General features: G+C 68.4%; 1 protein-coding gene across 1 annotated transcript; it reads left to right on the top strand.

The window, feature by feature from the left end:
• The first annotated feature begins 5,310 nt into the window (after positions 1–5,310).
• On the top strand, positions 5,311–24,178 carry CERK (ceramide kinase). The gene is made up of 13 exons (XM_054719650.1): positions 5,311–5,540; positions 9,623–9,736; positions 10,044–10,166; positions 12,338–12,463; positions 13,732–13,795; positions 14,461–14,606; positions 15,547–15,621; positions 17,044–17,196; positions 18,035–18,140; positions 18,742–18,818; positions 19,303–19,508; positions 21,685–21,893; positions 22,943–24,178. Exons 1-13 carry the CDS (start codon positions 5,408–5,410, stop codon positions 22,995–22,997), a joined length of 1,587 nt encoding a protein of 528 aa, XP_054575625.1. The 5' UTR covers positions 5,311–5,407; the 3' UTR covers positions 22,998–24,178.
• Positions 24,179–25,813: the final 1,635 nt, after the last annotated feature.

Raw genomic sequence — 25,813 nt, 5'->3', positions numbered from 1 at the left:
TCTCCTCTCCTTTTGGACTCAGCATGACGCCCCTTGTTTATGTTGCAAAACCCGTGAACTGCACAGACTGTCCTTCCTCGTCGGGGTGTCTCCTCCGGGCGGGTGGGGGGGGGGGTGCTGCTCGCCCGGGGCCTGATTGAAGCAGGGTTTCTCCCTTCGTTCAGGTGCTCCGGGCGCCCCAGCAGCCCATCCCTTGCCCCCGCATCCCCACGCACACCTGACCCCCTAACAGAGTCACCGTGCCCCTCCCTCTCCCCCGCCGAGTCGGCCGCCTGGCCCCCGGGCCTTTGCCACGGCCTCTCCGTGTTTTTATGGACTTTCCACATAAAAAGGCAAATAAACACGCCGGGCAAGCGGCCTTATCGGCCTGAGCATCGCAGTTTACGGCTCTGCTCAAGCCCCATTCATTCATTCCCTTGCTTGGCTCATAGACGTGCGGCTGGGGCTGCGGCTGGGGTGCGGCAGAGCTAGACACCGAGCCGGCGTGCAGTTTCCTCTCCATGTTGGAGCCGGGTCGGGTCCGTGGCGGGAGGGGGGTCCACGGCATGGGCCACACGGAGAATGCCAGGAAGCCAAGCGTGAGCCATGAGCCCAGCGTGCCAAGAGGAACCGACTGCTTTGCTCAGAGGATTAACTACCCCAATTCCGCCCCGGCAGTGGCCACACCCACGCTGGCCAGCGACCTCTGTCCCCAGGTGTTGCTGACAGCGGGCACCTCCGTCTCCCCAGCCTCACTGGGCGCGTCGGTCTTTGCTCCGCTCCTTCCCCCAGCGTTCTGCAGGGAACGTGCCTGGCCCCTCGCTCCTGTCCTGTGATTAATAATTAGCTCCTGACAGCGGCCTCACACCCAGCGGGGGGCACAGCGGCCTCTCCCAGCTGGGGCTGGGCACAGGTGTCGCCAGGATGGGGGCCTCCCCGGCACCCCTGCCCCGACCCCGAGGCTGGGCCTTGCAGCAGCTCCCAGCCCCTAACAGGAGTCCGACCACACTGCACCCCAGTGGACCCTGTGCTGAGACCCGGGGAGGCGCCCACAGCCCGCCCGCCCGCCTGAGCTCTCGCTGCCCCTGAGGAGGCCCGCGCCTGGTCTCCCACCCCCCACACTGCCCAGCTTCCTCCAGGTGCACGGGGGGCTGAGGGGTCTCCCTCCCACCGGAGCCGCCCCGGAGTTCACCCCACAGCAGCCGGCCTTTTCCCAGAGCGCCTGCCGCTGAGCCCGCCCTGCAGGAGAGGAAGCCCGGAATGCTGCCCACGGTGGCCAGGTGGTGGGAGGGACCTCGAGTCCATAGCCTGTGCTCACCTCCAGGTCACCCCGACCCCGGTCCCCAGGCCCCCCAGGACTGCCCGTACCTCAGAGCATCCCCTTGGGGACGGAGGAGGGCTGGTGCCGAGTACAGGGACAGGCATCCTGCAGGGGCCCGGCGGCCTGGGAGCCCACAGGGGCCAGACCCAACCCCAACATGGCCTTTGGGGCTCCCCCTTGGCGTGGTGCCCCCGGGGCTCCGGGGTGTGCGCGAAGCCCGGGTCCCTGGTGCCTTAGGAATTATTTTCGGCCGCCCCGCCTCACGGACTGCGCCCTGCGGGCCGCCTCCACTCCGCTGGGCCGGCTGGGCCTGGGCGTCCCCAGGTGGCAGGTGCGGCCTCTGAGCTCCGGGAGTTGAGTCTGAGGGGCAAGAGCAGGTCAGGCAGGGCAGTCCTGCGTGCCCTGGAGGGTGGAACCGCCTGGCCCTGCCGCGGTGCCAGGGCGGTCCCTGCTGAGGGCGCAGGCCACAGCTCAGGCGGTTTCTGTTCTCACTTCAGACTCCCACCCGCGTGGCCTGGGAGCACCCACCCATCTAGTGACCGCTCTGTGTGAATTCTGTCGGTCAGGTTCCTTCCCTGGCCTCAGTCTTCCCGTCTGTAAGTGGGCAGAGGCCCCCGGGGCCAGCGGTGACCGTCGAGGTCACGTGTGCCACGGAGGGATGAGTGTTTTGTCAACCAGCAGCGCGCTCTCCACATGTTTGGGCCTCTTTGGGCCCGGATGCTCCTTCCAGGCAGGCGGCCTCGATGCGCCGCAGCTGGACGGCTCCTCCTCCAGGTGGAGGGCAGGGGGTGGAGGGCAGAGGGGGCATTCCTGGCAGCCTACGCGGGCGGCGGGTGCAGTGTCCTCCTGCCCCACCCAGATGTTTAGGCTGCCTGATGGGGAGGAGGCCGGGCACATGCAGACAGCGGTCGCCATAAACCAGGCCAGGGCCTCGGGACGGAGGGATAGTAGGTCAGAGGCCGTGGAGGGGACGGTGCTGGCAGGTGCGGCTGGCGCCCGGCCCCGATGGCGGCCAGGGCTCTGGGCAGGCGGGGCCAGTGGGTCTGGCACGGGTGACCCCGGGGGTGCTGGGTGGCAACGCCGTGCGCCTAGGCAGGCCCTCAGGGCCCAGGCGGCCAGTGTGCGCGGTGACCTGGCGAGGCGGTGGGTGCTGCCTGGCGGGGCAGGCTGTCTGGCTTCGACCCGCTGCCCAGACGTGGGCCGCAGCCCAGGCCTGCAGACCGGACAGGGACAGGTGGCAGGCCTGATGGATGGCGGATCCCAGCTGCGGGCTGAGCCCAGGCTCTCTGGCCCAGATGGCAGCCAGGCCACCTCCACCGTGACAGGTGGGCATCAGCACAGGCTGTGGCCCCGCACGCGGCAGCCGGGCGGGTGGGGAGCCCCACGGGGTGACGCCCACACTGTGGGCTGCCGGGCACTCGGTGGCATGAAGGGAGGGGAGGAGGGTGAGGGAGGCTGAGGGGGCTTTCCCGGACAGGCATGCGGGAAGGGCACTGTGCCAGGCCCAGCATGGGAGGGTGTGCGTGCCAGGCAGCGGTGGGCGAGGGGGTGGGGACGCTGTCAGGGGAACTGGGTCGCTGGGGCCTTCGCAGCCAGCTCCGGGCACGCGGCAGGCCCGGCAGCGCCTCGGGCAAAGCTGCCTCTTCCCTCCCACGGCCCAGGGCTGTGCTGGGTCCCGGCCTGACCCCGGCCCAGCCTCTCCCCGTCCGCTCAGCTGCAGGAATTGGGTCTCCCCAAAGCGCGGCCTTCTTCCTGGCCTTCTCCCCTGGGGTCTTGTCTTGCGTTGGCCAGGCCCCTCCCAACTGAGCCCAGAATGACCGCCCCCCCAGGGTGGACGGCCACCGTGTCACTTTGCTGGGGTTGCAAAATACCACAGCCCGCGTGGCCCGACGCTCCGAAATGGTTTCCTCCCGGTTCCAGCTCCCAAGTGCCGGCAGGTTGCGTTTCCGCGGAGGCCTCTTTGTCTTCGCACGGCTCGCTCTGTGAGGGAGCGCCCTGGCCCCTGCACGCCCGGCTTCCTCTTGTAAGGACCCAATTGGATTGGGACCCCCTACCCCCTGACCACCTCCCTTTATCGTAACCGCCTCTCTGCAGGCCTCGTCTCCAAACACAGTCACATTCTGAGGGCCTGGGGGTTAGGGTTCCAACAGGTGAATTTTAGGGGGAAGCAGCTCAGCCCCTAACAGCCACTGAGAACCCCGGGCCTGGCCCCTGAGCTTGGAGTGAGGAAGGGTGAGGGTCCCGCCGCAGGCCTCCCGGGGGCCAGGTGTCTTATCTCTCTGGGCCCGACTCAGACTCCAGGACGTCAGGGGCTGATGTGCGGCATTAAAGGGCCCCACTTGAATAACCCAGCGGGGCAAGGAGCCCAGCCCAGGGCGGCTGCAGAGGCCCCTGCCCATCGCCCTCCCCTGCCATCCTCCTTCCCACGCAGTCCTGGTTTCCAGAGAAGTTTCACATACACATTCCCGGAGCCGCAGAGCAGCGGCGTGGGAGGGCGGAGGCTGGGGGGAACGCAGGCACGCCTTGCCCAGGGGCGGGGCTGGGACGCACATCCCACTTCTGCCCTATGGCCACCCCGCTCTGTGCTCCCAGCACCCGCCTGGAGCTGGGCTGGGCTCCCAGGGAGCGTGAATCACTGGGTGCTGGCAGGGTAAGAGCCGTGCATGTGCCTACGTGGTGCCAGGCACAGGCGGCCAGGATGTGGGCTCGCCCTCTGCTGGGCAGGCTCCTGTGGGAGGCACCCAGGGGCGCTGGGCTGAGAGCTGACGGGAGGCAGGTGGCTGGGGCCCTTGGAGCCAGACCTCGGCCATTTCTGCGTCCTGTGCCTTTAAGACACGCTGCCATCTCTGAGCACAGCTTCTTCATTGATAAACCTGGGGCAGGTGCCGGGACTGTTCTTGGCACCAGACGGGTCATGCCCTCCCGGAGCCGAGGGCAGGGTCTTCCCTGGGGTGCGAGGCGGCGATGGCGGAGTTGGCTGGTCAGGGAAGACCCCCGCGAAGAGGGGAGGGTGGAATCTGGGCTCAGAACAGCAGCTCCCTCTCCTGGGCCGGGTCAGGGTCAGGGTCAGGGTCAGGGCTCGGCTGCCTTACCAGCCCTCCCCCCCAGGCCCCAGGCGGAAGGCCTCCTCCTCCAGCCAGCCCTCCCAGCCTGCAGCCTGCAGGCCCCCTTGGCTCTGGTGGCTCCAGGCGCTCACCCGCCGGCATCCCCCTCGCAGGCTGGCCAGGAGCACCCAGGAGCACCAGGCTGGGCAGGGGCCGTGGGACCCCAGCTGCTCTCTGCAGCCCCAGCCTGGAGGCCGCTGAGCCACGCCTCCTCGGGGGGCTCTCCCCTGAGCCTGGGTGCGCACGCACATGGGACCCCCGGACCCAGACGCCCGGTGAGGAGGGGGACCCGCAGCACCCGCCTCCCAGGTGGCCTCAGGGTGGGCCTGCAGGCGGGGAGAGGTGGCCACCTCCCCGGGGCTCCCAGGGCCCGCACCTCCGGGGCGCCCGCCCGGCCTTCCGGCCGAGTTCCGGGGGGACGGCCGGCCGCCCAGCCCGGAAGGGAAGGGGACCCGAGAGGGGACTGGTGCCCGAGTCACGTGCCGCCTGGGGTGGCCGCGCCCGGACGGCGTGGGTCCCCTGCCGCCCACTCCAGGGCCGGGCCCCGGCCAGGCCTCCCCCCGCCCCCGCGCGGTGCCCGGGGACCCGCCGGGGAGGCGCTGCTGAGCTCCGGCCGGGCGGCTGCAGGCGGGACCCTGCCACCCGCCGCCGGGGAGCGCCCGCTCCCGGCTCGGCTCTCCGGAGCGCCCGGCCCGCCCCGCGCGAACCCGCCAGACCGCGCTCCCTCCTCGGCCCCCACCCGAGCCCCTCGCATCCCCGCGCCCGGGCCCCCGCGGCCTCCGCTCGCCCCGCCCGGTCCCCTCGGCCCCTCCTCGGCCCCGCGGGCCTGCGTACGGGGTGACGCAACGCCGGCCCCGCGCCCCGCCCGCCCCCGCGCCGCCGCCGCCGCCGCCGCCGCCGGCCGGGCTCCAGGGGCCGCTAACGGTCCCGCGCCCCTCGGGTCCGCGCCCCGCCCTCGCCCCCCGCCCCCCGCCCGGCCGAGGCGGCGCCCGCGGGGCCGGCGATGGGGGCGGCCGAGCCGCTGCGCTCGGTGCTGTGGGTGAAGCGGCAGCGCTGCGCCGTGAGCCTGGACCCCGCGCGGGCGCTGCTGCGCTGGTGGCCCAGCCCGGGGCCCGGGGCCGGCGTCCCCGGCGCGGGTGAGTGGCCGCGGCTCCAGGGCGGGGGCGCCCGGGGCTGGGGTGCGGGGACGGGGCGCCGGGGAGGCCGTGGGGGAAGGGAAAGTGGGGGCGGGGAGGAGGGCGCGGGGGGTCCGCGGGGCGGCGGGATGCGGGGCGGGGAGGCCGCTGGCGGGGCGCGGGGACCGCCTCCCCTCCGGGCAGTGACAAAGGCGAGCGGAGGGCGGAGGGCGGAGGGCGGCCCGCAGGATGTGACCCTGGAGGGCGGGGGGGGGGGGGTCGTGACGCCGGAGGGCCTGGGCCGGGGGGTCCCCGGCGCCGCCTCCCGCGGGCAGCCCCGCGGGGATCTGAAGGGCACCGTGGGGACGAGTGAGACAGCGGTCCCGAGGGGGCGCCCGCCCGCCCTGGGGGTGTGCGTTGACCCCGGGACAGATGCTCCCCTGACAGGGACCCCAAACCTGTAAGGAGAGGCGGCCTGGGGCGGGAAGGGGCTTTTCTGGTGAAAAGCGGGGGGCGCAGGCCCGGCTGCCGGATGCGCCGGGGGTGGGGCTCGCCGGGGTCTGGCCGCACACGTGGCCTCCGCAGGCCTCCCCGTTCTGCTGTGATTTAGATAAAAAAGGATGCGGTGGCCGGGAGGACGCGGGGGACAAGGACACGGGCGCGCTCCTGAGCTGGGCCCTGAGATGTCACTTGATCCTGGGGAGGCGGGGCTTCCAGGTGTGGACAGTGGGAAGGGGGTGGCCGCGCACAGGACAGCCCGGGCGGCAGGTGTGAGCAGGTGTGAGCGTGCCCGCTCCATTCATTCCTCTTCCCCAGCATTCATTCCTGCTGTTGGAGGCCGGGGCAGTACCCCGCTCAGGGCCTGTGACCCAGGCCCAGCCCGAGGAGCATTTTCCACTGAGGGGTCGACGAAGGGGTGCACAGGATGTGTGTGTGAGGAGAGCCCCAGAGGGGCAGTTCACCGTGGGCTGGGGGGTCCCAGCAGCCCTCACTTCCCTCCGGCATTGACCAGAGACCTGGAGAGACCAGAGCGCTTTGGGGAGAGATGGTCCAGGCAGGAGGAACAGCGAGTGCAAAGGCCCCGAGGCCAGCCAGGAGGCCAGCATGGATGTGCTGGGGGGGGAGAGGCTGGGGGGGGGCACGGGCCTGGTACTGGCAGGGGCTGAGGTGGGGACTTGGTTTGTGCCATGGAAGTCCCTGGCCGCTTCCCCTCACATTCTTCAGGGCCCCCTGTGGCCCCGTGGGGAGGGTGGACAGAGCAGGGACAGGCGGCTGCTGGCCTGGTCTGGCCGAGCGATGGTGAGCAGGGCTGGTCTTGGGGCAGTGGGGGGCGCTGTGGCGGGTGCTGCGGGCGCTTTCTGACACGGAGGCTGTGGGGTCTGCAGGCGGGGCAGAGTTGGAATGTTGGTCCGACCAAGGTCACGCGTGGCCTTAGGCCCATGACCACCGTGCGGTGTGTGGCCTTGGCGTCACCAGAAGCCTGCGGCGGGGTGTCTGGGAGTCTGCTCCGGTGGGGTCTCTCCGATGTCCCCTCGGGGAGCGATGCCACTGGGAATCGCCCTCTGCCTCCTGGCAGCCCCGACCAGGGCGCCCGGTCTGATTCTTCTCTGTGACGCCCAGGCGAGCGAGCCCGGCCCGCCCCGTGGCTCTGGCTGAGGGTGACCAGGCACCGCCTGCATCGTCCTGTGGGAGGGGTCCCTCCTGTGCCCGCCGTGCGGGGCCCCTGCACACAGCCCGCCTCTGCTTTGCCAAGGAAGGGACTGAGCCGTGGAGAGTTTGAGTAGCTGGCCCGGCCGTGGCTGGAGCTGGAGGCTTGGTGGGTCCGAGGCCGGCTGCCGTGCTTGTGAGCAGCTAGCAGCGTGGCCACCCCCAGGCCTGAGGGGCCCCCCTCCTGTGGGGGATGCTCACTGCCTGCCTGCCGCGTTGGCGTCCTCCGCAGGCTGCTGTTATGGCCCGGGTCCGGCCGCAGCGTCCCCTCTTGGTCCGCATCTGCAGGCTGCCCACTCCCTCCCCAGCGGGCGCAGTCCTCCCGGAGGGACCGGCTGCCCCCCTTATGGGCACTTTTGTGCGGGTGCATCCGAGCTGCCTGACGGGACCCCCTCCCTGGGAGCTGGGCCTCTGACTTCCTCCCGGGATCGGCCTGTGCGCACCCGCTCTGCTCTCCCCTGCGATGGGGCACACAGCTGCGCCAGCTCTGGGGGTTTCCTCATAAGGGCACCCCCAAACGGCACCAGGCCCCCCGCAGGAGGGAGACACACTGGACACTGGGTTCAGTGAGCAGAGTGCAGTGCCCAGCTGGACGGACGGTGGCCTGGTGGGGGCGCAGGGATGGAGGCTGTGCAAAAACAGGTCCTAGGAGGGCCCGGAGGCCGGGCTGGGGCCGCCATACAGCTCCGGGCACGGGCCGGGGAGGGGTGAATTGAGCCCCCCCCCCCCCCCATTCTCCGGTTCTCAGAGGACAAAGCTGGAAGCCGGCCTGATCGCCCGCAGGGCGCAGGGCGTGCAGAGGGAGCTGGCTCTGAATCCAGGCGCGCTTGGCCGCCGCGCTGGGAGCGAGAGTCGAGGAGCAAAAGGAACTGGGGGCGGCTCTTCTGCACCCCGTGAGGCTGCTCCGAGGAAGCTGGGAGCCAGCGTGTGCTCCCTGGCGGAAGTGGGGTGACTGCAAACAGGAAGCCTGGCAGAGTGGTTGAACTTGAAAGAGACTGAAACGGTGTCTGGGTTACACCCCTGGCGGCAGTAACCGCACTCAGACTCCGAGTGGGGTCTTTTAGGGTTGGGGCTGGGAGCCGTGTGTTGGGGGGTGAGGGGAGGGGGGGAGGGGGGGAATGGGTTCTGCCCCAGCTCCCCCTGGGACGCCCCAGCAGGTGGCCAGCTCCTCGGGCAGGTTGTGGCTGCGTTTATAAAGTGTGTCCTCAAACGTGGGCAGCCACACGTGGGCAGCCACAGAGCCGCTGCAGGGACAGGCGCCAGGCTGTGGGGTTTCTAGCGGGTGTCCTCCCTGCACTGTCTCTTCAGGCTCCGGCCTCAGTTCTCGTCAGGTCACATGACTGAGCAGCAGCAGGGGGGAGGGGGAAACTGCCATTGTCCTGAGATTACTCCAAGGTGAACTGCCATTTGTTATTCTGAAATAGGTCAGCGGCATTTTCTTAAAGGGCCAGACAGCAAATAGTTCAGGGTTTGTGGGTCACTGTTTTTCAGCTCTGCTGTTGTAGCAGGAAAAGCAGCTGTGGCTGCGTACCAATAAAACTTTATTGATAAGAGCAGGCCGCTGGCTGGAGCCAGCCTGCGCTCTGCTGACCCTCCGCTAAGTCATCATTGCTGCAAAGGAACGGCCGTGTGATGTACAAGCAGCGGATGCACACGGCTAAAAATACCCTCACCTTCCAGCCAGGTCTCCCCGGGCTCCCGCCAACGCGGATGGGACCAAACCCCTGCTCAGTCTCAGTCGGGGCCTCCGTCTCCTGTCGTCCCGGGTCCGGCTGCCCTGGCCGGGCGTGCTGTGTGCCTCCGCCCCACCTGGGTTTCTGAGCCGCTGAGGATGGAACCCCCCCCCCGCCCCCCGCCCGGGTTCTCCACCGTCTCTCCCCAGAGCGAGGGCAGTGGCGGCCCAGACCGCAGCCCCTGCAGCTTGAGGGCTGAGCGGGCCTGGAATTCCTCCTGCTCTCGGTGACTCTGTTGGATGAAACACTCCATCTCCTGGTAACACTGAGTCCCCAAACTCTTAGCTCTGAGTTTAAAAATTACATGTCACTTTCCCTTTGGCTTTGGTTTCTAAAGGACGTGAAAGCAGCTGGCTGGTGTGGCTCAATGGTTGAGCATTGACCTATGAACCAGGAGGTCACGGTTCGATTCCCAGTCAGGGCACAGGCCCGGGTTGTGGGCTCGATCCGCAGTGTGGGGTGTGCAGGAAGCAGCCGATCCGTGATTCTCTCTCATCACTGATGTTTCTCTCTCTCTCCCTCTCCCTTCCTCTCTGAAACCAATAAAAAATATATTTAAAAAAAAAGACTAGGGAAGCAGACGGTCCCGGCACCGTGGCGGCGGGCCTCCGGTGTTCCCGCGGCCGGGCGAGCGGGTGTGACGCGGCCGCGGTGTCGTTGCAGGCGCCTGCTCGGTGCCGGTGTCGGAGATCATCGCGGTGGAGGAGACGGACAGCCACGGGAAGCCGCAGGGCAGCGGGAAATGGCAGAAGATGGAGCCGCCCTTCGCGTTCACAGGTGCCGGAGCCGCGTGCCGCCCACGGCGCCCCCCCCCCCCCCGCGGGCCGGGAAGGGGCCTCGGTCACGTTGACCCAGCGCGGGCTGCCTCTGCGTCTGCCGCGGGCTCCCCAGTCCTTCCCGCGGCCGATTCCAGCTGAGGCTTCGGTGTCGGCCCTTCCCTTCCCGTTACCGTCCCCCGGGTCGCCGGTCAGGGAACCGGAGGAGGGCTTCCCTCGTGGGCCGTGGGAGTCCCCCGAGGCCGCGGGGACGGGTCCGTGGCCTGCGGGGCTCGGGGCGGGCGGGAACCGGCGCTCTGTCCCCGCAGTGCACTGCGTGAAGAGGGCCCGGCGCCGCCGCTGGAAGTGCGAGCAGGTGACGTTCTGCGGCGCGGACGAGCAGCTGTGCCACCGGTGGCTGCAGACCCTGCGGGAGCAGCTGGACAAGCTGAGTACGCGGCCGCGCGTGTGTCTCGTTGTTTCTGTTCGTCTCCACCCGGGGCGTTCGTTCCGTTGATGTTAGAGCGGCGGGAGGGAGGAGGGGCTGGTTGCCTCCTGCCTGCACCCTGACCAGGGCCACGGCTCCCCCCGCAACCCAGGGGATGCAGCCTTTGTGTTTAGAGAAGACCAAGTGGCTGTGTACCTGCGTGCGTAAACGTGTGTACACACGTGTGAGATCATGTGTGAGTGTGTGCATGCGGAGGCGTGCCTACATGTGTGCGTGCGTGTGCATGTGCATGCATGTGTGTGCTGCCGTGACCTCTGCTTCCCTCCTCTCTCAGCCCGGTCGCCGAGCTGGCGGAGCGGCATCGCTGTGGCTCTGACACACTTGCTGGTGGAGGCCCAGCTGGGTGCGGTGCCCGCAGCATGGCTCTGCCTGCGTGTTGGCTCCGTGCTGTGGGGAAGTGCACCCCGGCTCTGGCGTGTGCCGGAGGTCGCTCTGGCGGCCCACGGGACCCCGTGGTGTGAATGCGTGTTTCTTCATCCACTTGGCGGTGACGGTCATCGGGGCAGCTTAGAGCCCTTGACCAGAATCGAACCCGGGACCCTTCAGTCTGCAGGCCGACACTCTATCCACTGAGCCACACTGGCTAGGGCTTCTCTCTGTTCTCTTGATGGTGAACAGAGTCTTCCTTGTGACCTGGTTGCATTGATCTTTCCTCACCTGTGGCCGGGCTGTGTCCTGTTAGGGCGCCTCTGTCCGCGCCAGGTCCTGAGCGTGAGACCCACGGCCCCGGGAGCCGACTGCCCTGTGGTGCGAGGTTCCCGTCCTTTAGGTGTAGACACCGGCCTGACCCCCAGCCGTCGCCGGGAAAGACCCCTCCCCGGCTCTGAGCTGTGGCCGCTGTGTGTGGCCTGTGTGTGGCCTGTGTGTGGCTTGTGTGTGGCCTGTGTGTGGCTTGTGTGTCGACGTTGAGTGGATTTTGGTTCCGCCTCCCGTCCCGGGGCGTGGCCGAGCTCACTCGTTAGGAAGTTTGACGATGTCCCGTCGCTGTGAAGGCTCAGCTCCGTCTCCCACCTCCGCCCTCCGCGTGGGCCTCGGCGGGACGCCGCTGGGGGCGCGGCCTCGGTGCTGGTCGGGGGAGACCCCGAAGGAGGCCCTGAGGCTCCCCAGGTTTCCGCACACCCGGCCGAGGCGGCTTCCTCCTGGGCCCGTCCGCGGGGCGCTGCTTTCTTCGTCCCGAGGGCGCTGCCTTGTCGGTGCTGCCGCGGCCGGAGCGTGTTCTTCCTGCTGAGCCGGCGGCGGGAGGACGGGCTTCTCCTTTGTGAAGAGCCTCCTCCCCGGGTCTCCCCTCGGGGCCCGGCGCCGCCCCGTCGGCTGTCACTGTCCTCTCCTCAGACAGGACGCTGCCCGCGCTGGCCCCGAGCCTGTAACCCTGTCCGGCTCCACGCAGAACCCGGCCCCTGCGCTGCCGTGTCGCTCAGCGCACGGCGGGCGGGTTGCTCGCTCGTTACACCATCCTGAGCCCACGCACCCTGACCCACGCACCCTGACCCACGCACCCTGACCCACACACCCTGACCCACGCACCCTGACCCACGCACCCTGACCCCACGCACCCTGACCCACGCACCCTGACCCCACGCACCCTGACCCACGCACCCTGACCCCACGCACCCTGACCCACGCACCCTGACCCCACGCACCCTGACCCACGCACCCTGACCACGCACCCTGACCCACGCACCCTGACCCACGCACCCTGACCACGCACCCTGACCCACGCACCCTGACCCCACGCACCCTGACCCACGCACCCTGACCCACGCACCCTGACCCACGCACCCTGACCCCACGCACCCTGACCACGCACCCTGACCCACGCACCCTGACCCACGCACCCTGACCCACGCACCCTGACCCACGCACCCTGACCACGCACCCTGACCCACGCACCCTGACCCACGCACCCTGACCCCATGCACCCTGACCCACGCACCCTGACCCACGCACTCTGACACCACGCACCCTGACCCACGCACCCTGACCCACGCACTCTGACACCACGCACCCTGACCCACGCACCCTGACCCACGCACCCTGACACCACGCACCCTGACCCACGCACCCTGACCCACGCACCCTGACCCACGCACCCTGACCCACGCCGATGTTTTGCAGCCTGCAGACCGAAGCGCCTGCTGGTGTTCATCAACCCGTTCGGAGGGAAGGGCCGGGGCCTGCGGGTCTACGAGCGGAAGGTGGCGCCGCTGTTCGCGCTGGCCGCCATCTCCACCGAGGTCATCGGTAAGGGAGCTGCGCCGCGGGCGGGCGGGGACGCAGGACACCCCTTCGGATGTGGGCGCTCGGGATTGTAGCCTCTGAGATTTTTTTAAAAATTGATGTCGGAGAGGAAGGGAGAGGGCGAGAGAGAGAGACATCAGTGAGGAGAGGGAATCATGGACCGGCCGCCTCCTGCACGCCCCACCCGGGGGATCGAGCCTGCAACCTGGGCCTGTGCCCTGACTGGGAATCGAACCCGGATCCTTCAGCCCGCAGGCCGACGCTCTATCCACTGAGCCACACCGGCCAGGGCTCCTCTGAGATTTTAAACAAACTAGACTGTGGGCCGTTGTTCCCCCCCCACATCGGAAGGAGGAGGAGAGGGTCAGGAACGGAACGTGTGTAGCCAGGCCCGCGCAGTGCAGGCGCTCGGGAGGTGGCACCGCGGAGGCGGACGGTGACCACGGACAGGAGGTTCCTGCGAGGGACAGCGGTGACGTTTTAGAACACGGTGGCCAATGCGTGCCGTTTTGAGAAACGAATGCAGGGCCTCGTGTGACCGGGTTTCGGAGCCAGCTCTGCGTGCCGGGGGCCGGGGGGGGGGGCGGGCGCCGTGAGCGCCTGTGTGAACCCGTTCCCGAGCTCTTGGGGGGTGGGGGGGCCGCTGCGGGCACGGCCTTAGGTACCAGCGAGGGGGTTGCCAGCGCTCCTGGTCCCTGGACCTTTCCTAGGAGGCAGATGCCGTGGCCACATTGTATAGAGCAAAACCCGGAAACAGCGAGATGTCCCCAAACTGGCGGCAGGAAGGTGGGACGTGGTGAATCGGGAGGAATGGCACGTGGTCCTCACACGTGGTCTCGGCGCAGGGTCCTTAGGGGGGAAGCGATGTCTGAGGCAGGAGGGAGGGATGGGGCTGTGCGCACCGGAGATCTCACCGACTTGCCGTTTCTCACGTGGCTGTGCCGGCTCTGGGCGGCTGTGTCCTCTGCGTTTGGGGGTTTTCTGAGACTTTCAGGGTGCCGTGGGCAGTAGGGAAAACGATAAACGCGGGAGAGTAGTTCTTACAACACCCAGGCCTCGCTGGCAGGTCCATGGTGGTGGCGTACCCCGTGGTGGCGTCTCCTGAGGGCCGTGCGCCCGGCGGGCGGGCCCCTTCTCTGAGGCCCGAGGTTCCTGGGAGAAGCATGGCTGGCGGGAACCCGCCGGCGGCATCCCAGTCCTCGTCTGACAGGACGGGCCCTGCCTTGGCTGCCGGGGAGCCCACCGACCCGACGCCACGCCTTTCTCCACAGTCACGGAGCGCGCCAACCACGCCAAGGAGGCCCTGTATGAGATGAACGTGGACGGCTACGACGGGTGAGCGCGCCGCCTGCTTCCGGCTGCCGCGAGGAGCGCGTGCGCCCGGCCCACCGTCTGCCTCGGTGGTTCGCTCCCTTTCCTCCCCTTTCCCGGCCGAGAGCGAGCGCGCTCCTCGTGGGAAGGGAGAGGAGGGACCCTTCAGAGTCCCGCGTTCTGGGACCCGGAGACCACCGGCTAGATCTGTACTTCCCTGTGGTCTTCCTACCTCCATAGGCTGTGGGAACGCATGTTACAGGCATGACCGTACTGCCTACATGGTGTGAATGTGTTACAGACATGACCGTACTGCCTACATGGTGTGAATGCATGTTACAGGCATGACCGTACTGCCTACATGGTGTGAATGCGTGTTGCAGACATGACCACACTACCTACATGGTGTGAATGTGTGTTGCAGACATGACCACACTACCTACATGATGTGAATGTACATTACAGACATGATCATACTAGCTACATGGGATGGTGTGAATGCATGTTACAGACGTGATCACACTGCCTACATAGGCTTATGTGAGCGCGGCGGGCCACCTGATCGTCCCCAGGAGCCGGGCCTGTCCTGCTCAGGGACACGCTGCCCCACGCGGGAGTGCCGAGAGGAGCCGTGGAGAGGGGGTGGGGGTGGCCGTGCGGGGCCCTCATGAGCCCATGTTGCCCCGCAGGGTCGTCTGCGTTGGCGGGGACGGCATGTTCAGCGAGGTGCTGCACGGGCTGATCGGCAGGACACAGAGGATGGCCGGCGTGGACCAGAACGAGCCCCGGGCGGCGCTGGTGCCCTGCCCGCTGCGCATTGGCATCATTCCTGCAGGTAGCGACGCGGCCGCCCTCCCGCGCCCAGTGCCCGCGCCCAGTGCCTGCGCCCAGTGCCCAGTGCCCGCCTGGGACCACGGGGGCCGCAGCCGAATCCGCTGCTGGGACGGGGGCTGCAGGCCTCCTCCGCGTCACTGACGGTGAGAGACGTGTCGGTGGCTCGGGGCCTGCAGCCAGAGCGTCTGTGCCTGCGACCCTGGCCGCCCTGGCCGCCCTGACCGCCCTGACCGCCCTGGCCGGCGGCAGCCCTGTGCGACGGCAGGATCCGCCACGTGGCTTATTCGTGGGAGGCCCCGACCAGGGTTTTCCAGCTCCTCAGCACGTCTCCTCAGATCCCGCTGCCCAGCCCGTCGCAAGCCTGCTGAGTCAGCCGGGCGTGGGGTTCAGGACTCGGGCATGAATGGTGCCTGGGGCTCCCTGCCCACGCAGCCGAGAGGGTGACTGGATCCTGACCCAGTTAAGGAGCAGGACGGACCTGGGAGGATCGGCGCTTCCCGGCCACGCCCTCGGGCCCGGGCGGAGCCGGTGCTCTGAGGTCACCCCACGCGCAGACCACGGCCCTCGCTTCCGTGACGCGGCGCCTGCCTCGGGGTGCCCACCTCCGTGGCTGCCCTGTGACCCTCACCAGCCGTCGCCCGGCTGTCCGTGCACTTGCCCGGGGAGGGGACCGGAGGGCGGGGCGCTGACTGTCTGACCGCGGCCGCCGCAGGCGTTTCTCGGGGCTTCACTTCCGAGTGAGGAGCTCGTTGGCGGCGTTGCAAAGTCTCGCTGGGCCTTTGTGACGAGTTCCTCGCACCGTTTCCACGTTCATTTTGTCGATAAAGCGCATTATTCCTTCCTTACTTGGCCCTGGAGGAAGAGGAGGAGCCACGCCCCTAACTGGAGACGTAGTTTCCTGAAATCACCGCAACGTGCTCAGGGCCTCCTCTCCTCCTCAGGGTCCACAGACTGTGTGTGTTACTCCACCGTCGGCATCAACGACGCAAAGACCTCGGCCCTGCACATCATCGTGGGTAGGTCCCGCCCTTCCCCCCATCTGTGGGTAGGTCCCGCCCTTCCCCCCATCTGTGGGTAGGTCCCGCCCATCACTGTGGGTAGGTCCCGCCCATCGCTGTGGGTAGGTCCCGCCCATCACTGTGGGTAGGTCCCGCCCATCACTGTGGGTAGGTCCCGCCCATCGCTGTGGGTAGGTCCCGCCCATCGCTGTGGGTAGGTCCCGCCCATCACTGTGGGTAGGTCCCGCCCACCCACCCATCTGTGGGTAGGTCCCGCCCATCGCTGTGGGTAGGTCCCGCCCATCCACCCATCTGTGGGTAGGTCCCGCCCTTCCCCCCATCTGTGGGTAGGTCCCGCCCATCACAGTGGGTAGGTCCCGCCCATCCACCCATCTTTGTGGGTAGGTCCCGCCCACCCACCCATCTGTGGGTAGGTCCCGCCCATCGCTGTGGGTAGGTCCCGCCCACCCACCCATCTGTGGGTAGGTCCCGCCCATCACTGTGGGTAGGTCCCGCCCATCACTGTGGGTAGGTCCCGCCCATCACTGTGGGTAGGTCCCGCCCACCCACCCATCTGTGGGTAGGTCCCGCCCATCACTGTGGGTAGGTCCCGCCCATCACTGTGGGTAGGTCCCGCCCATCTGTGGGTAGGCCCCACCCAACCCACGGACTGTGAGCAGCCCACAGCTGGGGGGGGGCGGGGTGGGTAGGGGTAGGTGGGGGGGGCGGTGCGAGCCTCCCTGCCCTCCGTGCCCGTCGTCGGCCAGCAGGGCTCTGTCCCTGAGGCTCCCCTCCACTGCCATCTGGCCCATCTTCCCACACCGCCGGGGGGTCCTGCAAAGCACAGACCCTGCTCGGAACCCTTCTGGAGCCTGGGGGGGCCAGCACCCCGTGGCCTGGCCGGCTCTCCTCCTCGGCGTCCATGCGCTGGCCGGGCTGCCCCTCTGTCCCAGGCTCGGCTGGGGCCCTGCACTTGGCTTTCCCTCCACTCCGGGCCCAGCCCCTCGACACGGGCGGGCGGGCGGGCGGGCCTGCTCAGGAAGGTCCCTGGCTGCCGGCCACTGTCCCGTCCTGTGTGCCTGCCTCGCGGCCCCTCCGGAAGGAGCCCTGTGCTGCGGTCAGGGCCCGAGAGGCCGGAGTGGCTGCGACCCGCTCAGACGCGTGACTGCATTTTCTAAGACGTGCCCCTTCGCCTGCAAACCCACCCCGTCCGCCGGGGACCCCGAGCTGCTGCTGGGGGTGTCCTTGCTCGTCCCCGCGCTGCAGCTCTCCCGTTACCATGTGACCCAGGAGCAGGGCACCCAGAGGACAGAGGTCGCAGCGGTCCCTGCGTGTCGTCTGCATCTCAGTCACGTCTCCTGAGTGCTTGCGGGGGGTGGGGGGCGCGGGGAGGCCTGTGGCCGATGGAGGGCGCGGCCCCACCCGCGGCTTCTCTCGCAGGGGACTCGCTGCCCATGGACGTGTCCTCGGTGCACCACCACGGCGCGCTGCTGCGCTACTCGGTGTCGCTGCTGGGCTACGGCTTCTACGGGGACATCGTCAAGGACAGCGAGAAGAAGCGCTGGATGGGGCTCATCAGATACGACTTCTCGGGTAACTGGCGCGTCGGCGCCCTTGTCGGCACGGCGCCCCGGGAGGCGGGCGCCCCAGTAACAGACGGACCCGGGCGCCCCGGAGCCGCCCTCCTCTTACCTGGTCACAGAGCTGGGGTCATGGGAACCGCGGTTCCTCCCAGGCTACACGGGGTGACGGTGCGTGGCTCGGGCCCTGCACGGACTCGCTGCGGCCCTCAGGCCCGCCGCCCATGCCCTGCAGGGCGGCCGCCTCCAGACGCTGGTCAGGGTCCTGCCGTGCGCTCGGGGTGGCGCGTGGGGGCCCAGCCAGCTCGGGCGGCTGCGCCCGGCCTCGGCGTGCTGTGGGCACAGACAGTTTGCCAGAGCGGCTCTGGGTGGCACTGTTGCCCCGGTCTTCGTCCCGAGTGCTGACAAGGTGCCAGAATCGCGGGATGAGTTGGGGGCCAGGGCTGGGGCTGCGGGGCGCCACTGACAGCCTTGGAGGGGCAGAGAGGGGCCTGGTGGGCCTGCCCTGAACGGGGCTCAGCGCCACGCACACATCCGGCTTCAGAGGCGCCTGCGCCACCGCGAGCCCCGGGCCGGACCATCGGAGCACGCAGCCCTGGTGGCAGGCGCCCAGCGTGGCAGCTGTCACCTGGGTCACGCGGGCCCTGCACCCTAGACGTGCCGCCCAGCGCGGGCGGGCAGGCGGCGGCCCTCGGTCCCCGGTGCTGGCCAGGCCTGCCCCTGCGGGCCCCCCTCCCCTGCCCGAGAAGGCCCCCAGGGACCTGCTCCCGAGGCTCCCCTGACGGTCACTCTGTGGGGGGGTGTCGGGGGTGTCGGGGGTGACGTGGCTGCTTTCTCCTCGCGCCCCCCAGGCCTGAAGACCTTCCTGTCCCATCACTGCTACGAGGGCACCGTGTCCTTCCTCCCGGCCCAGCACACGGTGGGGTCTCCGCGGGACGGGAAGCCCTGCCGGGCCGGGTGAGCGCGCTGCGGGGCCGTGGCTCAGGCGGGAGAAGGCGGGACGTCTGCTCCTGCCCGGAGGGCGCGGCGGGTTCCCGATCGGGCCAGACGCTGGGTCCTGTGGCAGCGAGCGCAGGTCAGGGCAGCGCTGTTGGTTCTCGCGCCAACGAGGGCGTATCTCGTTAGCCCTCCCGTCAGGCCCCTCTGCCCGGGTCTTTCAAAGTAAGTCTGGTTTTGAGAATTCGAGTTAATACGGCAAAGAAGTGGGGTTTTTAAATCCTCACCTGAGGACATTTTCCCATTGATTCAGAGAGAGTGGGAGAGGGGGCAAGACGGAGGGGACATCGATGTGAGGGACACACCGACGGGCTGCCTCCTGCGCGCGCCCGGCCAGGGCCCAGCCAGGGAGGAGCCTGCAACCGGGCTCCCTGCCCCTGACCGGAATCGAACCCGGGGCCCTTTGGCCGACGCTCTATCCACTGAGCCAAACTGGCCGGGGCCGAAGCCGCCTTTTTAACTGAGCCCTGGACACGGCGCCGCCCGCCCGGGGGGGACAGGGCTGTGTGGGCGCCGCAGGCTGCCCGCTGCCGGCGGAAGGCGAGCGGCCCCTGTGTTCCAGGTGCTTCGTCTGCCGGCAGAGCAAGCAGCAGCTGGAGGAGGAGCAGAAGCGGTCACTGTACGGCCTGGAGGGCTCGGGTACGCGGCGGCTCCGTCCTCTGTCCCCGTGCCGTGAAGGTCAGGCGGGAGCCCCCCCGGCCCCTCGGCGGGGCTGCGGGCCAGGCCCCGGGAAGAGGTTGGGCGCCGCGGTCGGCACCGCGTGGCTGGCGCGCCTGGTCCTGGCCCCGGGGGGTGCCCCGCGGTGCTGGTCTGAGGGCTCGTGGGGACGTCTCGGACGGGTGGGCACGGCTCCGGCGGGAGCGCTGTGGCGTGTGGGCTGCACCGTCACCGATGTTGCCCTCCATCTCAGCCGTGAGGAAAGGTGGCTCGTTCTCGGCTCCCAGGCCACAGAGTCCGAGGGCGGCCAGGTCCGGGGCCCCGGGGGGGGGGGGCAGGGAGTGTCCCGGCGAGCACGTGGCCTCCGTGCGGTTTCCTTAGTGTCCACGCCAGACGTGGGTGTGCGTGGCCGTCCTGGGCGTGGCCCGGGCGCACCCTGAGCGTGCCGCTGCTCCCTCCGCTGCAGAGGACGTGGAGGAGTGGAAGGTCATCTGTGGGAAGTTCCTGGCCATCAACGCCGCCAACATGTCCTGCGCTTGTCCCCGGAGTCCCCGGGGCCTGTCCCCGGCCGCCCACCTGGGAGACGGGTCTTCCGACCTGATCCTCATCCGCAAGTGCTCCCGGTTCAACTTCCTGAGGTTCCTCGTCCGGCACACCAACCAGGGCGACCAGGTGAGTGCGAGCGTCCTGCTGGCGGGTCCTACTCGGTGCAGAGCTGGCTCCTAGACCGCAGGGCGGGTCCTACTCGGTGCAGAGCTGGCTCCTAGACCGCAGGGCGGGTCCTACTCGGTGCAGAGCTGGCTCCATGGGCCGCTGGGGGGTCCTACTCGGTGCAGAGCTGGCTCCATGGGCCACTGTGCAGGTCCTACTCGGTGCAGAGCTGGCTCTGTGGACCGCTGGGTGGGTCCTACTCGGTGCAGAGCTGGCTCCATGGACTGCTGGGCGGGTCCTACTCGGTGGAGAGCTGGCTCCATGGGCCACTGTGCAGGTCCTACTCGGTGCAGCGCTGGCTCCATGGGCCGCAGGGCGGGTCCTACTCGGTGCAGAGCTGGCTCCATGGGCTGCTGGGCGGGTCCTACTCGGTGCAGAGCTGGCTCCGTGGGCCACTGAGCAGGTCCTACTCGGTGCAGAGCTGGCTCCATGGGTCGCTGAGCAGGTCCTACTCGGTGCAGAGCTGGCTCCATGGGTCACTGAGCAGGTCCTACTCAGTGCAGAGCTGGCTCCATGGGCCGCTGAGCAGGTCCTACTCGGTGCATGGCTGGCTCCATGGACTGCTGGGCTGATCCTACTCGGTGCAGGGCTGGCTCCATGGGCTGCTGGGCTGATCCTACTCGGTGCATGGCTGGCTCCATGGACTGCTGGGCTGATCCTACTCGGTGCAGGGCTGGCTCCATGGGCTGCTGGGCTGATCCTACTCGGTGCATGGCTGGCTCCATGGACTGCTGGGCTGATCCTACTCGGTGCAGAGCTGGCTCCATGGACTGCTGGGCGGGTCCTACTCGGTGCAGGGCTGGCTCCATGGACTGCTGGGTGGGTCCTACTCGGTGCAGCGCTGAGCTCCATGGACTGCTGGGCTGGTCCTATTCGGTGCAGGGCTGGCTCCATGGGCTGCTGGGCTGGTCCTACTCGGTGCAGGGCTGGCTCCATGGGCTGCTGGGCTAGACCTACTCGGTGCAGAGCTGGCTCCGTGGACCACTGGGCGGGTCCTACTCGGTGCAGAGCTGGCTCCATGGGCCGCGGGGGGGTCCTACTCGGTGCAGAGCTGGCTCCCAGACCGCTGGGCGGGTCCTACTCGGTGCAGAGCTGGCTCCCAGACCGCTGGGCAGGTCCTACTCGGTGCAGAGCTGGCTCCGTGGGCCGCTGGGCGGGTCCTAGTCGGGGTTCCGTGGGACCCCGTCCCGGAGCTCGCTGGAAAGCAGGCAGGTTTGTTGGTGTTTCACCCCTTTCACTCAGTCACAGTGGCTCCTGGTAAAATCTCACTGAAAAGCGTCACCTCTGAGCCCAGCAGCAAGGACGGGAACGTCTGTCATCCCGTCTCCTCTTCCTGTTTACACAGAACAGAGCGGCCCAGTGACACCGCTGTGGCCCTGCGGTGGCTCAGGCACCATCGGCTCCTGAGCCGGGGACCCCCACCCCCCGGGGCCCTGCCTGGCCACTGCGTCCTCGCAGGACAGGGAGACCCCGAGCCTGGAACATGCAGAGTGGGGCCAGGTGTTTGCTTTTTTTTTTTTTTTAAATCCTCCCCCGAGGATATTTTCCCATTGATTTTAGAGAGAGTGGAAGAGAGAGGGAGAGACAGAGAGAAACGTCGATGTGAGAGAAACACATCGATTGGTTGCCTCCTGCATGAGCCCCAACCAGGGACTGGGCCGAGGAGGAGCCTGCAGCAGAGGTACATGCCCTTGATCAGAGTCGAACCCGGGACACTTCAGTCCACAGGCTGACGCTCTATCTACTGAGCCACACCGGCCAGGGGGCAATTTGCCTTTTTTTTAGACTTCAGTTGTACCAGTGAAAACACTCCCCCGGAAGCACTTTTCCGTGGCTCTCTAACTCGTTCTGGTGGAAAAGAGGAAGGATTCCCCCAGGCCCTGCTCGGAGCTCCCAGGGTTCCTACAGCGGTCGTGGCGGGCACGGCGGCTCCAGGGGTTCGGTGTTAGCCAGGTGCCTGGGAAGGCAGGGCCCGGACTCCGGCCCCCCTCAAGCCGTCCACTCACTGGGCAGCACGGCCGGAGCACGGCCAGGGCCGCGTCCCCGAGGGCGAGCGCACGCGGAGGGCAGGAGCCCGCTGGCCGGGGCCGTCCCGCTCCTCCCCGCGCCGCGACTCAGGAGCGCCCTCTCTTGCCAGTTCGACTTCACTTTCGTGGAAGTTTATCGCATCAAGAAGTTCCAGTTTGTGTCGAAGCAGGTGGAGGACGAGGACGGCGACCGGGGCGAGCGGGGGAAGCAGGGGCTGCGCCAGATCTGCAGCCAGCACCCCTCCTGCTGCTGCCCCGTGTCCAGCAGCTCCTGGAACTGCGACGGGGAGGTGCTGAGCGGCTCCGCCGTGGAGGTCAGGTGGGTGAGCGGCTGTCACCGTCACCGTCACCGTCACCGCGGGGGCCGGGCGCCACGCCGCTGGGGCTCGCAGCCCTGAGCTGGGCATCCTGCCGCTCGGAGCCCCAGCGAGGAGCGCGTGTGGCCAAGGCACCTATGCTCCCAGGTGGCACACGCCCTGGGTGCCGTGGTCTAACCCTGGGACACGCCTGGTGTCCATCACTGTCACAGGCCTTTGATTGGGGGTGAGATCAGGCCAGCAGGGGAGGGCAGTTAGGGGCTATCAGGCAGACAGGCAGAGGCAGTTAGGGGCGATTAGGCCAGCAGGGGGGCAAGGTAGAGGTGATCAGGCCAGCAGGGGAGAAAGGTTGGGGCAATCAGGCTGTCAGGAGGGCAAGGTAGGGGCGATCAGGCCGGCAGGCAGAGGGGTTAGGAGCGATCAGGCAGGCAGGCAGGCAGGCAGGCGAGTGGTTAGGAGCCAGTAGTCCCGGATTGCAAGAGGGATGTCTCCCTGAGGGGTCCCAGGTTGGAGAGGGTGCAGGCTGGGCTGAGGAACCCCCGCTGTGCACGAATTTTGTGCACCGTGCCTCTAGTCCCTGATGAGAGAGAACCATGGATCGGCTGCCTCCTGCACGCCCCACACTGGGAATTGAGTGACAGCCCAGGCGGGCATGTGCTCTGACCGGGAATCGAGCAGTGACCTCTTGGTTCATAGGTCGATGCTCAACCATGAGCCATGCCGGCCCTCGATGTTACCCTTTCTCTCCCCCGCACCTGCACGCCCGCGCGGCTGGGCCTCTGCCCGGTGCTCTCGCTTCTCGCTCTGCGAATGGCCGTCACAGGTGCTTCCCAAGCCCTGGGCTCACGGCATCCACCCGGCGGCGCTCCGGCTCAGGAGGCCCAGCCACTGAGCCGAGGAGAGCCGGGCAGGCCAGTGTCTGCGGTCTCCCCGAGGCGGCAGCTGCCTGCTTTACCCCGGGGCGCGGGTCAGCCAGGGCGGGACCGCTGTCCGCGGGGAGCGCGGCCCCTCGGCAGGAGCCGGCCGGTGTCAGCGCGGTGTGTCCCCGCAGGGTGCACTGCCAGCTGGTCCAGCTCTTCGCCCGCGGCATCGAGGAGCACCCCTAGGCGGAGCCTGCGGCCAGACCCCAGCTCGTCGCCGCCGCCTCGCTGCGCGTGGAAGCGTGGGAATGGAGGGAACACAACAGACCAGTTACGTGGACGCACACATTCAAACGTAGAAGTTTATTTTTATAGTTAAATCTTCGTTTTAGGAAAAACTCCTTCTGTCAACGGTTCTGTGGACGCCCTGGGCTTTTTCCGTTCCACGTGGCTCTGGGTCGTCTCACATAACTGCCCTCCGCCAGCGGTCGCCGTGGACGGGGCGCCGACGGCCGATTTAAAGACGGCCCGTTGGCAGCTCTAGTACAGTCGCTGTACAGACCGCGTCACAGGAGAGGCCTCCGTCCATGTCCCCGTCTGGACAGGAGGTGCCTGCCCGTCACGCCGACCAGCCTGGAGCTGTTCATGGTCGCGTTCCCAACGCCGTGGGCTCCCTCCCTCCCGTCCCTCACTGGAGCTCACCGTCGGGCACATTCCTGGTCCTTCCGGCTGTGCCCCCGGCACGGAGCCGCTGCAGCCGCACCCGCACGGGGACCGCTCTCTCTCCGCAGCCTCAGCCGGCGCCCGCCGTCCTGCGCCCGCCGTCCTCGGTCCCGGACAGTCCCGCCGGCAGCCCTGGCCGCGCTGGCCGGCAGTGCGTGCTGTCGTTAGAAACACCGATGCTTTGCCGCCAGGAGGCGCCCTTGGTGGCGTGTCGGCTTCAGACCCCGTGGCGGGTGCGGGGCCCACATTCCAGGCCGCTTGGTGCCGCCCCAGCCGGATCTGCCCTTTGCTGACCCTCCCTCTCCTCTCCGCGTATTTATTGACAGCTTTGTCCCCTTAAGCCGGGGCGTCATCACGTGTCTCCATGGCTGGTGCTTGAGTTTGCTGCGGCCACAGCCCCGGACTGACCCCCGGCCCGGTCCGTGCCGCGGCCTTGTGGTCTGTGCCGGGCTCGGGGCTGGCGAAGGTGCCTGTACCCGGCCCTGTCGACAGACAGGAGGTGTGACGGAGCTCTGGCCTGCGACGGGGACGGCTGGGCGTCCGGACGGCTGGCTGCTGCCCCGGCGAGGGCTCACGCGGGCCCAGTGGCTCAGCGCGTGGCAGACAGCGGCGTCCTGAGTCCACGTGCCGGGGCGTGTGAACTGCATGTGAATCTCCCTCTTCATCTCCCCCGTCCCCGGCAGGCAAGAGCGGCTGTAACAGTGTTTTCTTTTCTTTTTTTCAAATAGACCGTGTTTAAAGGCAATTGGGTTGCTGGTTGGTGGGTGGAGGTTTGGGTATAAAGAGCTGACAGCACGCTGGCGTTTCTGTCCTGGAAGAAGCCGGAGGTGCGGGACGGCGGCTCCGTGTGGGGCGGCGGCCGCACCCGCAGGGCCTGGTGTCTACGGCGAAGCGCTCCCGAGGGTCCCCCCGCGGGACCCCTGCTGGGCCGCCCCGCTCGACGCCCCGTGGACTCCGCTGCTCACAGCCCTCGCGGCCCCGGCCAGTGCTCCGGCCCCAGGCGGCCGAGTCCGCGCCCATAGAGGGAGCCCTCTGTCCAGCGCGACACCAGCCCCCCGATGGCCGGCGGGGGCTCCCGACGGAACGCTGACACACCGCGGACCTGGGGGCTCCTGGGGGATGGCGGGACTGAACCCCGAGGCGCCCCCATCGTCTCACAGGACGGAGTACCTCTCAGACCCCCCACGCCGGGCCTGCCTCCGTGAAGGCTCCAGATGGAGCGACACCGGCTCGTGGGGACTCGGAGAAAAGCAGAGCTGCTGGCGGACGCGGCCACAGGCGCTGCAGGGCTGGCCGTCCGCCCCCGTGGGTCCCCACGGGACCCGGCAGCGCGGAGACTGGAGACGGCCTGTGCCGCCGGCTGACTCATCACTCACCGCTGGAGCGCCTGCCCCGACGGGCGCGACACTGTCCAGTCCTCGTGCCGGGAGGGAGGGGGCTCAGCGTCCGCTCTCGTCTTGCTGGTTCCAAGATTAGAACGCGGCCGCGGCTCCGATGGGTCTGAGACGACGGTAATAAAGTGACTTTGGGCAGAAGGTGGCTGTTCTGAGTGAGAACACGGCAAAGGCACGTGAAGGGGCCCGAGTTTCAGGTTTCACCTCCTGTGTTCCTGTCTGTCCTCACGTGCCCCCTCTCCCCTCCCGGGGGGCCCTTCTGAGCTCCAGCCAGGGCCCTGGCCCCTGGGGGCACCCGCAGGCCTCCGTCCCCAGGAACAAAGACCCAGGAGGACGGCGAGGTGCCTCTTGTTCCCGGGCCACGGCGCCCCGGAAGGCAGCGCTCGGCTCCCAGGGGCACAGCCGGCAGCCCAGTGGCCGCCAGCGCATCCCACCCCGACCCCGACCCCGACCCCGACCCCACAGCCGCCCCGACGCGTGCGCAGACACCGACAGTAGCAGAACCCGCCTCACACCTCACCCGCCTGCGGGAGGTCGAAGCTCAAGTCTGAGCGGCGGTTCCCACGGAACCCGTGTGGCTTTCACGCCACCGGAGTCACAAGCCCCAGATTGAGCCACCGTCGGTCAGGGCAGATTGAACTCCGCGGGCGCACAGGCCGGGCCGCCAGCTCGCTGTATTTCTACCCATTTATGTGTTTATTCTCATGTCGGTCATTTTAAGTAGTGACCAGGCACACGTGCCTCTGTGGATGGGTGAAGCTCGGCTCACGCTGTGGGGTGGAGCCCTGCTTGCCTCCAGGGAGTGGGTGACCCGTGTGAGGGGTCTGTGTCCGCTCCCCACGAAGGCCAAGTGGAGGGACGGGGTCGGGAGGAGTGGTGGGTGTGCTACCGAGGGGGGCGGGAGGGGGGGTGAGCGGGAGCTGCGGGGTTGGGGGTCAGGAGGTT

The sequence above is a fragment of the Eptesicus fuscus genome, chromosome 7 (genome assembly GCF_027574615.1).
Source record: "Eptesicus fuscus isolate TK198812 chromosome 7, DD_ASM_mEF_20220401, whole genome shotgun sequence".
NCBI classification, from domain to species: domain Eukaryota; kingdom Metazoa; phylum Chordata; class Mammalia; order Chiroptera; family Vespertilionidae; genus Eptesicus; species Eptesicus fuscus.
Note: the sequence above shows the minus strand (reverse complement) of the source record. Positions and strands in the feature narration are given on the sequence as shown.

Excerpts from the sequence above, each read along its gene's own strand:
- CERK (XM_054719650.1), top strand. The coding sequence starts at position 5,408 with ATGGGGGCGGCCGAGCCGCTGCGCTCGGTGCTGTGGGTGAAGCGGCAG. Across the intron at positions 14,607-15,546 it reads CATTGGCATCATTCCTGCAG|GGTCCACAGACTGTGTGTGT; the intron begins GTAGCGACGCGG and ends TCTCCTCCTCAG. Across the intron at positions 15,622-17,043 it reads GGCCCTGCACATCATCGTGG|GGGACTCGCTGCCCATGGAC; the intron begins GTAGGTCCCGCC and ends CTTCTCTCGCAG.